Source organism: Hippocampus zosterae, chromosome 6 (genome assembly GCF_025434085.1).
Source record: "Hippocampus zosterae strain Florida chromosome 6, ASM2543408v3, whole genome shotgun sequence".
In the NCBI taxonomy this organism is placed as follows: domain Eukaryota; kingdom Metazoa; phylum Chordata; class Actinopteri; order Syngnathiformes; family Syngnathidae; genus Hippocampus; species Hippocampus zosterae.
The window spans coordinates 17,967,997-17,984,750 of NC_067456.1; the positions used below are offsets into that span (position 1 = coordinate 17,967,997).

Genomic DNA, 16,754 nt, shown 5'->3' on the forward strand with positions numbered 1-16,754 from the left:
CTGTCTCCTTGAAAGGTATACTCTGATGCCCAACACAATCTGTAAAATCACATTTATGCACAAATCAGTTTTGTTTTGGGGTTGTTTTGGTATAATTTACTTTTTTGGTCATAAAAAGTACTGTTTTGATGTCCTTGTGGGTGCACAGCAACTGTGAACTCAAAATGCAACAAATTGAATGAGAGAATATTAATCCAATGCTTACGAACTGTCCCTCAATGCTATGATTCGTAGGAAGCAGTAATGGTAAGTCGAGACGAAAACCAGAACTATCGACAGTACAGCATATCCAGCCCTGCATCACTGTCACCTGTGCCGTATTCACAACCTCTTGACAGTCCTGACTGCAAGAAAGAGACATTGACAACCACCACCACCAGGAGGTAAAAGCTCCCCTGAATTTTTGTGTCAGTCTTAACGTTTACTTGTACTGTATCAGATACCCTAAAATCATAGTCAGACAAATGTGAATGTGCTCTTTATGAAATTATGCTTAATGCGGCTGTGATTTCTAGGATAACAACTTCCCTATGAATTCCATCCATCCATTTTCTAATCCATATATGGAGCCTATCCCAGCTGTCTTCGGACACGAGGCTTGGTTGCCAGCCAATTTCCCATGAATTGAGGCGAAACATGAAATGGCAGAGTGGCACAAATTAAGAGTTAATTCCATAATATTTAAATAGTCACTAGAGGTGCTACGGTTTACTGACAGCTAATCGATTATCAAATTGATTTTGACAATCGATGGGTGTATGTTTAAAAAAAATTGTCAAAATGCTCGGATTTTCAGATACTCGACAGTAAATATCAGATTTCTTGAGTCCTCCTTGAAAACAGATTCTTTGTGTTTAATTAAAAGTAAACATTTTTTGACTAGATGGCGGAAATCAGTCATCATGATTAATTTGTTTGTGGCAATCTCTACACTGTGAATTTGGAACAAAAAAGTTTTTGTAATCAGGAGTTGGAAATTTACTGAATATTATACAATATTATACAATACTGCGATTGACTGGCACCGAGTTCGGGGTGTCCCCTGCCGACTGCCCAAAGACAGCTGGGATAGGCACGCCCTGCGACCCTTGTGAGGATAAAGCGGATCAGAAACTGGATGGATTACTGAATAGTGTTGATAATGCCTTTGAATGTTATGCAATTGGAATGACTTCATCGTCAAGGCCTCAGACGTACTAGGGAAAAAATAGTTAAAGTGAAACTTTTTATTTTGACTAAAACTGTATGAAATTATGAATTAGTAGTTTCATTAATCATTGACATTTGTATACGCAGGTTAACGCCTTTTTCGGTGTTCATTTATTGGTGTTTCGTGGACTCCTTCTCCAATGTCACAAATATTTTAATCAGCTATGACAGAGAAATCTGGAAATTGGGGTCTGCATTTTTAAACCTTGTGTAGGATTCCTGGAGTTCATAGGAGTTGAACAAATCACATTTTATCGTTGCTCACTCACAATTCTTTCTAATGTACAATGATAATTGATCATGGTAAAACATTTGGAGAGATTCGAGTTGCATCATCCTGAAAGAACGTTGTTAGGCCATCTGTTTAAAGCTCCTTTAGCTGTATTCATCTGGCAATAGTTGATGCTTTGTGAAAAGTGTTCTGTTTGACAAGTTGAATAGGATTAAAAGTGGGCAAAGTGCTCCCGTGACGCTGCAGCATCCAGTGTCAATAGGTGTGAGAATAACAAAGTGGAGCCACAAGCTTATACTGTAGTAACAAAGGATATGCATAGGATATCACATTCCTCCATTTGCAGTCACTTTAACAAAAGCAGAATGTGGAACGTTCACCACACTTATTGTATGCTGGCCATTTGTGGACTCTGCACGACAACTTTATAGGCCCACAGGTCAAATGTTTGGCTTCAGTAAGTTGTTTGGCCCTTCATTTTTAAAAAATGCATTTACTTTTATCATATTTAATTATTAGTCTTTTCTGCAACGTTTGAAGTGCCCATGAGTATAAATGTATTAGAAAAAAATTATTCTGGTTGCGATTTTGGATGACATTGTTGCACTTTGTTTACGTCTCACTGCAAATGCGATTGCTAGCAACATTGAATCCATAATCAACACATTCACAGTCATTTACAAAATTTGATCCCAAAGTTAAAAAGTATACCCAGAAGAGTCGGAACATGATCTATTGTCCATATTTCTGCCCTAATACACAAGCATCACTTATTACTTGCTTTCCTTGTAGTGTCCATCTGCGTTCATGGTCCCCAGAGGATAAGAATTACAGACTGTCCAGGGCACTTTCGCAGGTTGGTTTCTGTCAACATCTTGTGTTCTTTTTGAAGCATTCTAAGTGGTTACTGCATCTGCCTCGTGTCCAAAATGTTCCTGGTTTGAATTTTTGCTCAGTCTTACTCACTCTGTGCTTGCGTGAGTTTTCTCGAGGTACGCCAGCTTCCACACACATTCCAGACATGTATGTTTGTCTACCGTATATGTGCTCGGCGAATGACTCACTGCTAATTCAGGATGTACCCCGCCTCGCACAAAGTCATTTTGGATAGGCACTAATTCACCCCTAACCCTGAACAGGATAACTGTTAGAAAATGTATGGATGACTGGATGGTTTGATCCTAAACATACTATCTCATCGGCATGATATGAGTGAAACGTTGACGTTCGTCCCTATATGTAGCCTGATGCTGCGGTACAGGTTTGTACAGTACAATGTGCTGGACATGCCTCTACTGTATTCTTGTTGTGATCATAAAGTCTACATCTGTTTTGTTTCAACAGATTTGCCCATTCTAGAAGTGAATGACATGTTTTATTTTTTCGTCTTTAACTCCAAGCACATTGTGTGTGTGATGCTAGACTGTCAGTGTTGCATGAGGATCTTATTATAACAACAAGATCCCCCAAAAAGTTTAAACATTTTTATAGCAGGAAGTGTGCAAACAAGAAACATAACTCTTATTGAAATATTTCACAGTCAAGCTAGACGGCAGTTCAAAAATATTTGTGATAAAATCAATGACCTTAACTTTAGGTCATTTCTAAACGGTCAAATACTTAAAAGGGGAGACTTGTGGTTATCATGCTTATTTACAGTTCTAGCAACAAAATCAAAACGAGGGTGACTTGGGCATCTGGAGAGCCTTTCGTGAGCTTAAGAGAGAACATGTTGTGGGAAAGTTCATTGTGAATTATTTCAGCTATGTGTGCACGCTTGGCTTCACTAAAGACTGAACATGTGAGATGACAGAGCAGGAAAAACATACAAGACCCCTTGTAATGGCAGAAGGAATTCCAGACCTTTTTATAACTCTTGTGGACACTTCATAAACTAAGATAAATATGCAGAGGTTTGAACTTCAAAACGTGTGAGTGTTCCTTCTAGGAGGCTGCAGGCTAAAGGTTCATCTAAAAAATGTTTCCTGGAGTTTGGGATGCTTTGTTTTTAACAAATTAAACGGGATCCTGATGCGCTAGCCACTTTCACACTGCCAGTTACCACATCGAGGAGTAGAGCTGGTATTTATTTGCTCTTGCCTTTCAAAGAGAGCTTGCTAAAGTGCGTGTCACAACAACAGTCGGGTAGGTGACAGTAAGATAACTAGGTGTTTCGTCACGTCAGCATGACAGTGGCGATTGCTTTTAACACACAGGGGCGTGGGCAGTGACTCAGTCGGCTAGTCAAATTACCACTCTCGACCCGAACCACTAATCCCGCATTAAAATGTTTTACACACAGGACAGAAAGTGGTGAAAACGTGGGTTTAGGTGGCCCGTTGTTCTGTACGTTCAAGTGGAGTTGGGGCATTCCGACTTTGCAACATGCCCTTGTAACTTGAATCTATTGAAGGTTGAAAGAAGTGAGATAAGTGATGCTTAGATACCCGAGGCAGCGGATTGAAACGGGGATGACGTAACGGACCAGGGTTAAAATTTGAGTACGCTAGCATCGCCGGGGGGTGGAGAGTAGAAGAGCCATCAGGAACATCACGGCGGAAACGGAGAAAGCCTCGAGATGGCTCTGGATGAGGAGAGGTGATCCATGGGAGGGGGCAAATGCTACTTCAGCACAAGCCGGGTATGTTCAACCACCGCCGGGTGGCCTGGAAGAGGATGTCTATTGTTGAGAACACCCACAGACTCCAGATTTCATAAGTGATGTGTTCAGGAGCAACTGAGAGATATATTTTATCAATCACTTTGCTGGAGAAACCAGTGGCAACCAGGAACAGACTGGATGAGGGTGAGCAAGTGACACAACGCACAGGTACCCTACCTGGTGAGATGCAGGAGGAGCCAGGCCTGGAAATGCCCCACAGAGCCAAGAATCTCCCAAGTGCCGCAAACAATCCCTCAGAACAGACCTCCAGAGAGGGTTTGAGTTAAATGGCCACAAGTCTGTCAAACTGTTTCCAGAGTGCCATTTTGCAAAGATGGCAATTCCATATTAGTTCGTTGTCCAGGCAGTGTACAACATTCAGACCAGCCCATCAAACCTCTCCATCTCCGGAAAAAACATGAGTCTCCCAACTGCCCACAGTGCCCAGCAAGGGGCACGTTGGAGCACATATTGAGCTGCAGTCCAGTAGCTCTTGGGCAAAGTCTGTATACTTGGCGCCACAATCAAGTTCTGAAACCCATCGCGGAAGCCATTTGTGTGGGAATCAGCAGCAGCAGACAGTCCCGCACCACCACCCATACGATCACTTTCGTGAAGGCTGGAGAGCAGTTGCAAAACACCGTAGGAGCCAGAAACCCACCACAATTCCTGCGAAAGACTAGCAGCTGTCTATCCACTTGGATAAACAACTCAAGTTCCCCCAGCACATTACCAAAACCCCCTTCGGAGGCCAGACATCCTCCTGGTTTCAGAGGTGGTGAAAACCATGATCCTGTTGAAGCCGACTGTCCCATGGGAGGACTGCCTGGATGTGGCCCACAAGAGGAAGAACATCAAACATGAAGAACTGCTCTCAGACTGTCGCAAGCAGGTCTGGAAGGTGAAGTGTATGCCTATCGAGGTTGGCTACAGAGGATTTGTGGGCCAATCATTATTAAACCTTGAGTGCGCCGGTCATCACCGGAGTGGAGAGTAGAAGAGCCATCAGGACCATCACAGAGGAAGCAGAGAAAGCCTAGAGATGGCTCTAGATTAGGAGAGGAGATCCTTGAGGGTTAGCAAATGCCACCTGAACATAAGCCGTGTCTGATCAATCATGGCTGGGTCGTCTGGAAGAGGGTGTCGAAGGGGAGTGTGTTGAAAGACCCGAAACAACGGAGGACTCCGGGTTACATTACTGATGATGTGTTCAGGAGCATCTGAGAAATGTATTTTAAAAGAAAAAAAGGTGATTGCAGAGAATATGGTTTTGCAGCAAGGAATTTTAATTCAAGATGATATAAATGAGTGGTGGCTTGGTTGATCTTGTTAGAAAAGTGTAAGTGTGTGACGCGAATGTGATCATAGTTCTGACGAGGCAGGGTCATTGAATTTGTCATGCAAAGGTTGGTTGTGTTTGACTTTTAGTTGACTTTGATGCCATATTACATTTTAGTCAAGCTAAGTTGACCTAATTTGAATGAATTTACAATGAAATTTCTTGTCAAGCTTATCAACCAACCTACTGGTGTAGCTGTGAAGCTGAAGCTGCTACATACGGGACAGCACTGTGAAACGCAATTTTGAATTGGCTAACTAGCACGCGCGCACACGTGCACGCATAGGCTTGCACGCACACTCAGACTATTGGAATGAACTTGCTCCTGTCATGGCTGTTGGTCTTGAACAGCCTCACATATTTGATTATTCATAGCTACACCCATTCTTATTTTTAATTGTTCTTTCTCTTTGCCAAATCATCTCTTTGCTCCTCTAACTTGAGTTCAACTCGCTATCCCCACAACAAAATAGATCATAATTGGCATTTATTGTTGTAATTTTGAACCTTTCAACAGTTTGTGCCTTTGCCAGCATTGTACAATTGATGCATCCCAGTCTTGAACTGAACTGCAATTTGCGATTTATGCCTCGTGCGCCACACTTCTTTTTTTCCTCGCATTTCTGGCCTGTAACTCGATACGAAATGTAATTTTTGACTGCCATCTGCGCTTGACGGCTTCAGTGTGGACTATCATTTCGACTGGTGGATGAGTTATGGGTTTTGGCTGACCCCTTTTCATGAATGTTGTCGACTGAGGTTTTAAAATGATTAGCATCCCACTGCAGTGCTGTGATTAGTGAGTTGAATTCTTTCATTGGCGCCCCGTGGGGAAGAGGTTTGCCTTGGCTGCCCTGTACATTATGCTGCTTGGGCTGGCAGGAACACTGCAGCTCAGTAAGTGTGAGCTGTGGCGAGCTCCATGACAAGGACCTCTGTCCCCGACTAAGAGGTGAACGGCACTACTATATCAGGTGATCCTCCTGTTTGAAAAGTGCCTAAAAGGCTTTTCCACACTTCTTCTGGGTCCCTCAGTGAGCAAAGTGGGATGCGCGCAACAGGATCCCCCATTTTCCAGGGTGTTGGGTATCCTGAGAAAATGCGGTGTACAATAGTGGCTGTGATGGCTCAGGGTGTGTACGACTAGGGCCGCTTTTCCCGACGTATTACAAGGCGTGTTCTTGTGTGACGAGAGCTAGAAGAGGGGGATGGTTGTGAAATGTTGTGGAAACCAAGGAGTCTGACAACCTTGCCAAACCATATTTAAGACATCACACCAATTTGCAAATGTCAAGATGTTGCAGAAGTGAAGAAATGCCCTTTATGCCCGAGAAACTTCAACACTCGTCCTCAAATAAATCTACGTTGGCAAACATTTACATCCACAAACACGAGTTGTTTTTACGTAATTATTTGGATTGGAACGAGGGGGCTTGTGCTTACGTCTGCCCCTTCTTGAATTCAACATTTTGAATAGTCTGTTTTGCCTACTTTTATTTCTTATTGCTTGTTTAAGATAAAGATCAAATCAGACATGCATACGAATAATTTCATGTCATACACTTACATGCCTGGACAATTACTTATAGATGGTGATGCATTTTATGGGTTATTGTTTTTTTTAATTGTTGTTCTGACCAAGAGTTTGGAAGGATTGTTGTGAGTTAGAGACCAGGCACTTTTTTCAAGTGTCCATCTATTGTTAGGCATGTGTTTTTTCAGGAAGTATTCAATGCTGCCAGAGAGTGTAACATCCTGTCCCTTTTTGTAATATGTGATGACAAAATAGCTCTGTACTAATACAATTACCGTTCTAGCCTAAATAATAATGCATAGCTTGCGGTTCTGAATCCAGTAAATCATGTTCTATTTTAGTTCCGAGTGAGGCTACTGATTTGGCACTCTCGTACTGCAGAAGCCTAGCCAGTGTCAGTAGTTGAGCTGGCAGTGGCCACGTTGAAGGGATCTTTTCTTCCTCCGTGTACAGTGAGCCCTGTGACCGGACTGAGTAAGGCCTTTTGACATGGACTTGTAGCCGTTAAGCTTGGGAGCCATTGTAGCCTCGGCAGGCAGCATGCCTCTCCTCATCCCCCAATTTATCAGCCAGCCTCTTTTTATTTTTTATTTTTTCCCCCCTCCTAGAGCGGGAAAGCAAAGTGGGGAACTTTTGATTTCCTCCTGCTGTACAGCCCTTGGCACAATCATGGGACACTGGCCCTGCAAGTTTTATGTGGGAGTGTTGGATGGAAAAGATGAGCCTTTACACGTCACTGCTGTTTATGAAAGTGGTTGAGCTCTGTCAACATTTCAAAAGGGAAATGCATCTGTAACTTAAGTTTATTTGTGCCTTATTCCCAGCAGCACACATTGCTAAGGTTGTTCTATGCTTGGCTAAAATGATGGGACATTCCATCATCATCATAGTTTTTTTGTGTGTGTGTGTGTCTTAGACCGATTGACACGTAATTTCATCTTTAGGATGCCATTTTTCTGATTTGTTTGCAGAATTCGGGCACATTTGGATTTCCCTATCCCTAAATCTATAATGTATAACCACAATGGCCACCAATACTAATCTTCGGTGTCACGGTCGCCAAAGTTTTTGTAAAAAATCTCATGGACAAGTACATATGGACTGCTTCTTCTGCTAGCGTTCACGAATGACATTTGGGCCCTGCACAGAGCACCAAATCTACTGTATGTTGACAGTATTTATCTGACGTCTAAAAGTGCTTGCAGTTTTTGTCATCATACCGATGCATTGTCTGTGTACTTTAGAATGCTGCTATTAATTATTTTTTTTTTAAATGCATTGTAGCATTTTACATCTTTTCTGAACTTGGTAACACATTGATCATCACCATGTTGTCTATTCATTTGGCATCTAATCTTCTACAGATGGTTTATATCAGGAGTAGCCTCATCCCGGGTGGCCAGCAAATCAAGACAGGAAGGGATTTGTACTGGCATCACTTTATTCCATGTTAATGAGTATTGCATTATGTACTGTAGGCTTGAGCCAACAATGTATTTATTCATTATGAAGTGGAAGTATTTTTTTGTCTTCAGTACTTAACAAAGATTTGATTTATTTTTTAAATCCGATTACCTTAGTATATTCCAATACCAACATATTTCAATGCTGGCGCCTTGATTTATTTTCAATTCATTTATAATAAGTGTTATTTGGATGTTTTGATGGTGATGATGATTATTTTTTGGGGCAATTCATGGGCCCTGTTCCTTTCCCCCATGGATAGTCGGAGTCCACTTTCTTTCTTTCTTCTCAATCAAATGAGAATTCCTAGTTGCGTAGTACGAGTCGGTCACATTTTCTGCCGACTTCAACACCACCAAATCTCCTGTCGTCAACTCTGTCTACCGCTTGGACATGGCGACCTGATACGTTTTTGTGTTCGTATTTCTTATTGTGGTTTGAAATTCTGTACCATCTTCTTTAACTACTGCTTTTCCATGACACTGAACTGTCAAAAGGCCCTGAATGTGAACGAGGCCATTCTATTCGATTTGCGATTCACAGTCGTCGCCGAGTCGAAATTTGAACTTCCAGAAGTACTGTATTGCCATGCATTAATGAATCAATACTTTACCCCTAGTGCAGAACGTAGTTCAGACCTGGCACGCTTGCACAACTGAGAATGCTATGCTAATAATTAACAGATGAACGATAATGGTTTTGCAAGTCCAAAGTGCCCTGTTTGAGAATTTATAGTAGCCATATTTGAGACATCTGAAATATATGACCTCGACCCTTGTATGAATGAGTTGATGTGAAACTGTTAACCTTTAAAGAATTTTAACGACTGGAATCACTTGTGACATAACTGATGCTTCTTGGGTTGCAGAATGTGAGCACAGTTATGCGGTAGTGCTAAGACATAATTACAAGGATTGAACCGTCAGTCACAATGGATGACCAGTGGGTTGATTCCAGCCTCTGGCTTTTTGTTCAGGACCTCCAACAAAAGAAAATCGCTGCATAATAAACACTGTATGTTCACACTTTCATTAGTAGTAGCACTAGCATCTCATTGCTTGGCCTTGTAAGTTGGCTGTACCTCATTGTTGGTCATCCTTTACTTTATGTGGTGAGACAGTGGATCAACACATATTGCACTTTCTCGTGGCATTGCCAACTATCCCAGAATAAATCTTCCTTAGCATCTGTACCGTGCAGTGCTGGCCCATGCCCTGTAATTGAATCTGCAGGGTGGTAATGATGATGCAGCGTGGCTTGCATGGAGCCAAACCGAAGACCGAAGGCCCCTCCACTGGCACTATCCCCAGCATATCCATTGGCCTTCATCTGAAACAGCTGCTCTTGCTTGACTTTGCTACTTCCTGTTTTTGTTTCTTGATCTGGTCAGTAATCAGATACTTGGTTCGCTTTTGCAGACAAACCGTTTCTACTGCGCTCAAATTAAATTAGAGGACACACTGTATTATGTCTATATTGCTTTGTGTTTTATTTAAATTCACCAATTCAGTCCCAAAATCCAGATTTACAGATGAGTTTGACTGAAAGATTTTTACACACACAACAAAAACTTCGGCTTCTTGCAAAACACCAATTAAAGTCTACTGCAAGTGTTTGAAAAATTCTTTCTGTACAAAAGTAATGCGCAGTTGTGTTTGTTTTATTGTCAGATATGTAATCATTGAACTATATCTTTATTTTTTTCTGATTGCACTGCAACTGAATTGGAAAATAGATTTTGATTTGAAACATGTGAGTGCATCGAATCGTTCCACTTTGAAATATGTTTTTCAATGAAGATATGCATTGAATCAACTTTACCAAAATGTCACTTGGATATCCTAGGCTCAAAGAAGAGAACAATGTCGTTGTCTCTTTATTTATAAGGCCTTACATCATAATATTCCAGCTTGTGTAAAATTTACTTTATTCTTCAATTATGCAGACCCTAGACTCACTGTTGTCAAACTCGGGGCACGGACGCCACATCCGGCCCATCATCTTATGTGGCCCGGGCCTGCAAATCATGTTTCTTACTCAAACAACAAAATAAAAATCGTCTTCCATTTGAATAATGTTGAGCTAGCGCGTGTGCGTGTGTGTTAAACAATTCCTTTTTCAAAATAGATGAGCAACTGGATTGTGTTGCGAATGTGATAATGAGGAATCATACATTGTGTTCAACGTCACTGAGGCCCGCTGAGGGAAACCATAACTACGATTGGGCCCGTGACCAAAAATGATTTTGTCACCATTGCAGCTCTTGCAATCCCAAATGTTAGGCGTGGACTGGTTTTCAGTTGGATACCTTGCTTTATTCAAAGTATTTTATCATGCAATCTGACTGTACAATTTCCCTTTTGTATGTTTACACCTTTCATTTATACCATTGCTTTATTTGTAATCAGGGAAGGAGTGTGTGTTACCAAGTGGCCCTCCTTGATCAAAGAAGGTTGAAATGAAATCTGATTATGCAATAAGCAATGTTACTGCTGATGGCCTCCAGAATGTTTTCCAGTTTAATTCACTCTTTTGAGAAGTCTGTGCTTGAGTGTGCTGTCGTACGTGTGTGCTTAGCATTTTCTGCAGCATGTAATCATCAGACGTTCTGAATGTACTTCTGTTCATTATGGCAACTTTTGGCATAATGATATAAGCAGTAATGGAAATCAAGAAGAATTGGCTAGCAGCCTGATAACCATATGCCCGCTCACACACACACACACACGCACCATTTTATTGATATTTGTAATAATTGATGATGGACTGACAGATGGTGCATGTTGCATTGTAGGTCTGAAATCATGCACATTTAATAGCTGCACACAATGGACCAAGCAGTGATTATTTTATTTTTTGTTCTCTTCCCAGTCAGTTTTGTGTGTCTCATCTAACTACTTACCAGCTGTACTCTGTTTACTGCAATTAAAGCCTTCAGAGGCCATTGTTTCTTTTTTTCCCCTCCTTTTTGTTTTTCTTTACTGAGCCGCATTCCTCTTGAGTCTCATAGATCACTGTTGGGATTTTCACTGAGGGGGAAAAAAACCCGGAGAGGAAGAAGTTTCATACTAAGGAGCCAGACAGTTGCATAACGGCCGATTGGTTTGCATTAGTGAGGATTCGTCTGTGACGGAGTGTTTTCAGTGAGTCTTCCTAAAGGGATGCCTAAAAGCATGCATGTTTCTCAGGTATATGCCCTTCAGATGGGCTCACAGCAGGAGAGGACATGGGTGCCTGTACCTTATTGTACTCTTTTCATATGGAAGAGGTGATTTTATGAACCTGGAGTTATTTTGTTGGGATTATCCTGGGAAGAATCTCGGGGAAAGGCCTATGATCATTCTTAACATCTTCGTAGCACGCACCGCCGATCCGCCCTTTCACAGAAGGGGAGAATGAAGAGAAATTTGCACTCAATTGAGAACAGAAACATTGTTGAAAGGGTTGTTGGATGTATGTATCTCATCACGGTCTTAAATCCATACCAAAAATGAATCACTACCCTCCAGTGACCCTTTTTAACATGTCAGCGGTTGAAGGTTGACAAAGACATTTACAATAAGTATTCATGTGGTAGCTGCACTTGTCATTTTTTTCCCCCAAAATTTGCATTCCATTCCCCGTTTGCATGGAAGCTTTGTATGGCCACAGGATCTGGAAACTGCTTTAAGAGTATAAATGGCATAAAGTCAAAATGTGACTGCAGTCGACGAATTATAGACAAACGAGGCCACTCGATTTTGTGGTTGACAATTTGTCGTGTCCGGTGCAAATTTATAGTGCATGTTATGCTGACTGTCAGCGCGGTCATGAATTCTTATGACATAATTGCAGCTAAATATGTCAACCTTTGCTCACGTTGTCCCGCTGTCGGTGTTTTTTTAACAGCTATAATAATTTTAAAAAGGCAGCTCAGCTTTTTTTCATTGTCTTTTGTCTCTACTGGATATGTGGTGCCCTCTTCTGTCCAAATTATATATAGGACAAAATATTCTTACGTGATTCGTAGAGTGTACCTGTGTGAAAGTGGACAATGTTCATAAGTATTGCAACAAATTGTGAACACTGTATCTACTGGGGCACTATTAAATTTAAGATGCCTTTCCAAATCGTTCAAAGTCAGTCGGTGCCTCACATTTGATTTTTGCCACACGACTGTAACACCGATGCGACTGAATTACAAAAGTAATATGCAGGACAATCAAAATAAAATTAATGCTGAACTAAGTTGCTGTCAATGTTTGAGCTTGGATCAAAGAAATGCGACATGTGTTTCCAATCACAGGGCACCCATAGTGGCTGACTAAGATTGTCAAGGTGTTTTGCTAATTCTGTAATGGTTTTGTCTGAATTAATGAAGTGTTTATTCGCCATATAAACATTATGGTTGCCCAGAAGCTGTATGTCTCTGATAACTGTGGCTTTTTCCATGCAAGCCTTTTTGTTTTTTTAAAGGCGCTTTCTAACACTCGACTGCTTTCTTGCCCTTCCTTGACAGGATTTCTCTCCTTCAGACTACAGAAACAGTTCTTTCTCCAGCAGAACCCCGACCCCACCAGGACACTACTCACCTCATCGTGCCCTTGATCACGACATGTCTCCTCATCACAGGTAAACACTACATACATTGGACCATTTTTTGCTGTGTAATGCAAAAAAAAAAAAAGAAAGAAGCAACCCTCAAGACATTGCTAAATCACGAGCTCTATGATCTCAACATCCCAAATTCTGAAGGGGGGGAGGGGTTGATGATCACACCCGCTGAGTGGTGTGTGCACTTGTGAAAATTTCCTCCCCAAGCTTCATGATTTCATCCATGAGTAAATGGGTCCCCACACTTTTTTTAATCATGCCAGCCACTTATGACCCTTAACCAACTCCTAATCATTTACCAAACTATGTATTTCTTAAGTTTAAAATGTGTAGATATTTTAAGTACACTATAGACAGAATTGGTGTACTTTGCGCATCTGCATGAAAGCATACTACATTTTTTGTCCTTACTTTATTCTGATGCCTTGCGCTGAATGGAATCAGCCAGTCATGTAGTCCAGTTTATGAACAGAATTGGTGACAAAGGGACACCCTGGCGGAGTCCACCCTTCACTGGAAACCAATCCAACATACTGTCGGCAATGTAGACCGAACTGACATCGGTCCTGCAGGAATTGGACAGCCTATATGAAGGGGTTCAGTACTCCTGAAGCACTGACCCCCCCCCAATCCCCAATCACCACACATACACACGCAGAACTCCTCGAAGGACACGGTGAGACACTTTTTTCCACCCAGACGCTTTCGGTTTACATCAGGCTATGAACTGAATTCAAACTCCCAGCTAACGTTTCACAGCCCATTAGCACCCCTAACTGGTGGAAAGCCGATACTACAGTTAAGCTTTGGGGACTGTGAATCAGCAATGCCAGTGACCCACTTTCGTCAGCCCCTGCTCGGCAGCAAGGTTGATTTAGCAATCATTGCAAGTTACAATATGGTGTTGATTGTGTCACTGCTCAAAAATAGAAGTGATAGGCACATACAGTAGAAATGTGTATTTTATTAACGGTATAGTTCTTTTCTTTTTTTTTTTTTCAAAGTGCTCTAAAATACGGGAAACCAGAAATAGATAAGATATCCTTTATTTGTCCCACACTGGGGAAATTTACAGCCTCCAGCAGCAAGAATGTAGGAAGAAAGAAGAAAAAAAACGACAAACACCGTTCAATTAAGTGCAATACAAACACAAAATGGATAAATCGCAGTGCAATTTCAATACCTACCTTTCTTCGCTGCACATGCTGACGACCGATACTTCTGTGTAAGGAAGCAGTTACTTGGTCTAAGGAGTTATAATAGAATGGATATAATTAGAAATGGTATACCTTGCACACACAATTATAATAACACATTCGTGGATAAGTATTGGTGCTGCCTTGTAATCTAAAACTGCTGCCAAATTATGTCAACCGGCCGCGGCAGAAACAGATATATGATAACAGCTATCAAATGAAGGAAGCGACACTTGCTTACGAGGCTCTGTGATTGACGGTGAGTAACAAAAATTGTTTTTACCAGTGCTTTTTGAAACTATGCAATGCTCTGAGAATATAAACAAGGAAGTAACCCGTAAATCGGATTTACTTTTAGGCCAAAAATGCATATGGAACATATACCTAATAATCTCTCCTTCTGTGGAGGAATTATGTCAAAACCACCGCTTTATTCTATGTACATTTGGAACATTATACCTTCCATATCATATTGGAATGAAAATTCCATTACACTTTTTTCACAGCCCAAAGGTACAGTGGTACCTCTACTTACAAATACCTCTTCATACGAAATTTTCAAGTTACGAAACTCCTCAACAGGAAAATATTCCCGCTTGGTACAAAGTAAATTTCAAGATACGGAAGGTAAAATACAGTACGGGCTGCTATTCGCAGCTTCGAGTTTCCTGAACGGAACATACTTATAGCTGCTGTGTCATTGGCTATTAACTAGCATCTTCCTTGCATCCTATTGGCTAAGATGTGTGTAGATAGATGTGTGTCTCTGCAGCGTCCTTGTCATTCGCAAAAAAACAGTCATATATTCAGGCCAATACGGTATGCGTGTATGTATATATATATCCATCCATTTTCCGGACCGCTTGATCCTCACTTGGGTCGCGGGTGGTGCTGGGGCCTATCCCAGCCGTCTTCGGGCAGTAGGCGGGGGACACCCTGAATCAGTTGCCAGCCATATATATATATAATGTGTGTGTGCATGCGTATATATGTATAATACACACACACACAGTCGAGTCAACATTCGTGAGGTACGGGCTCTGCCTTGCTCAAGGCCACACAGGCAACGCTCAGTAGTTCGAGCGCTTTTTGCAGCTTCCCATTTGCTTTCAATGGCTGGTGTCAAACTAACATTACTCTCTTGCCCAAACCAGAGCTACGCTCTTTCAGGTCTGAATTCTGCAGGCTCACAGTAGATTTTTAAGTGTTTCCCATATCCAGAATTCCTCTGGGTTGAAACCAGATCCACAGACATTCCTTTTGTATCGTTGTAGATTGTACCCTTGATTCAAAAGCCTGTGTTGAAACCGTCCGTCTCCATTTAGTGTACAATTGGTGCAGCTGTCTTAGTGTGTATGCTTGTGGAGCTCATTGCAGCAGCAAACACATGCTCAGTCCTTGGAAAAGGCTCGAGTGAAAGGCCCACCTACTGTACATGCTTGTCTTGATTAAGCACGTGTTTTGTTGGGGGAGCCGGGTGGGGGATACAGCTTTGGGAAAAACTTCGTCAGACCTGCAATCCTTTGTGTCCATTGTTCCTTCTCTTTCTTTCCGCATTGGAGAAGGATGGACTTTGGCCCTCGTTGGGTAACCGCAGTTGCTGTGTCAGCAAATGCAGTCATATGCAAACACCCAATGTTCCCCAAAAGGCAGATTTCCCCTCCTCCCCTAATTGGCCTCCAGTATGAAGCCCCCAGCCTGTACAGCAAGCCCCTCTCTGCTTCACCTCAGCCAATCACAACCAGCGTGACACCCTTTGACCCACCCATTGATGCATCGTGGCCAATCAGTTGCAGACTGGGGACACACCTTTCAGGCAACCTCTTGTTTTTCAGTCGCGTCCGCTTAAAAACACTGGAGGTGTCTGCTCAGCATCTGCTTGTGTGTGCTGCAATGTTTTGTTTTGTTTTGGTTTCTCCAATGCATGTTAATTGTTAATTGACTGGGAATACGTGTTATTGCTGTGTAACTTTGCTTTCTCCAAGGTGAGTGCTCCCATTTCAAGTTTGGTATTTGGTTCATGGAGATGATCTCACTTAAACGTAGTCGTTGGGGGAAGCTGCTGTAAGAGATGTTCCTGCATTGAAAGAGCTCATCTCCATATTTTATCAGCACAGCCCAAGTGTGATGTGAAGTTGTCTGTGCAGGATCGGTGCATGAAAGCACGCTCACCTCAAACTTGACAAGAAATATCGGACACATTTCAATCGCTGCTGACATTTTGTTCAAACGACATCTTTGATGCATTCCTGCCGTCTCCTGCTTCTTGCTGTGACCTGAGCTGCTCTTCTTTGGTTCGCTCCCAGTCGACCAGTACTTTCCATTTGCTCTGAGATTGCATGTCAGAAGGATGGTGACCGGCGCAGGAAAGGAAATTTGCTGAGGGTGTGGAGAACTTGGAGTTCGGGCTTTCATGGTCTGTTTTTAATTTGAGCCACATTCAAGGCTACAGAGGAAAGCGTCTCAGCTTTTATTTTTTTTGCTTTGACCGTATTTTTGTTGTCTTGTCCATTTGCCATCTCTGG

At 41.9% G+C, this 16,754-nt stretch overlaps 1 protein-coding gene across 2 annotated transcripts in view; it reads left to right on the plus strand.

Annotated features, from left to right (window-relative positions):
- The window catches only part of pdlim2 (PDZ and LIM domain 2 (mystique)), a 32,980-nt gene that overhangs the window by 11,755 nt on the left and 4,471 nt on the right, over positions 1-16,754 (plus strand). For both annotated transcript variants that reach the window (XM_052067030.1, XM_052067029.1), the window contains 3 exons: positions 235-383; positions 2,234-2,297; positions 12,939-13,051. In XM_052067030.1, coding sequence (XP_051922990.1) covers positions 235-383; positions 2,234-2,297; positions 12,939-13,051 — 326 coding nt within the window. The remainder of the gene's footprint in view (positions 1-234; positions 384-2,233; positions 2,298-12,938; positions 13,052-16,754) is intronic.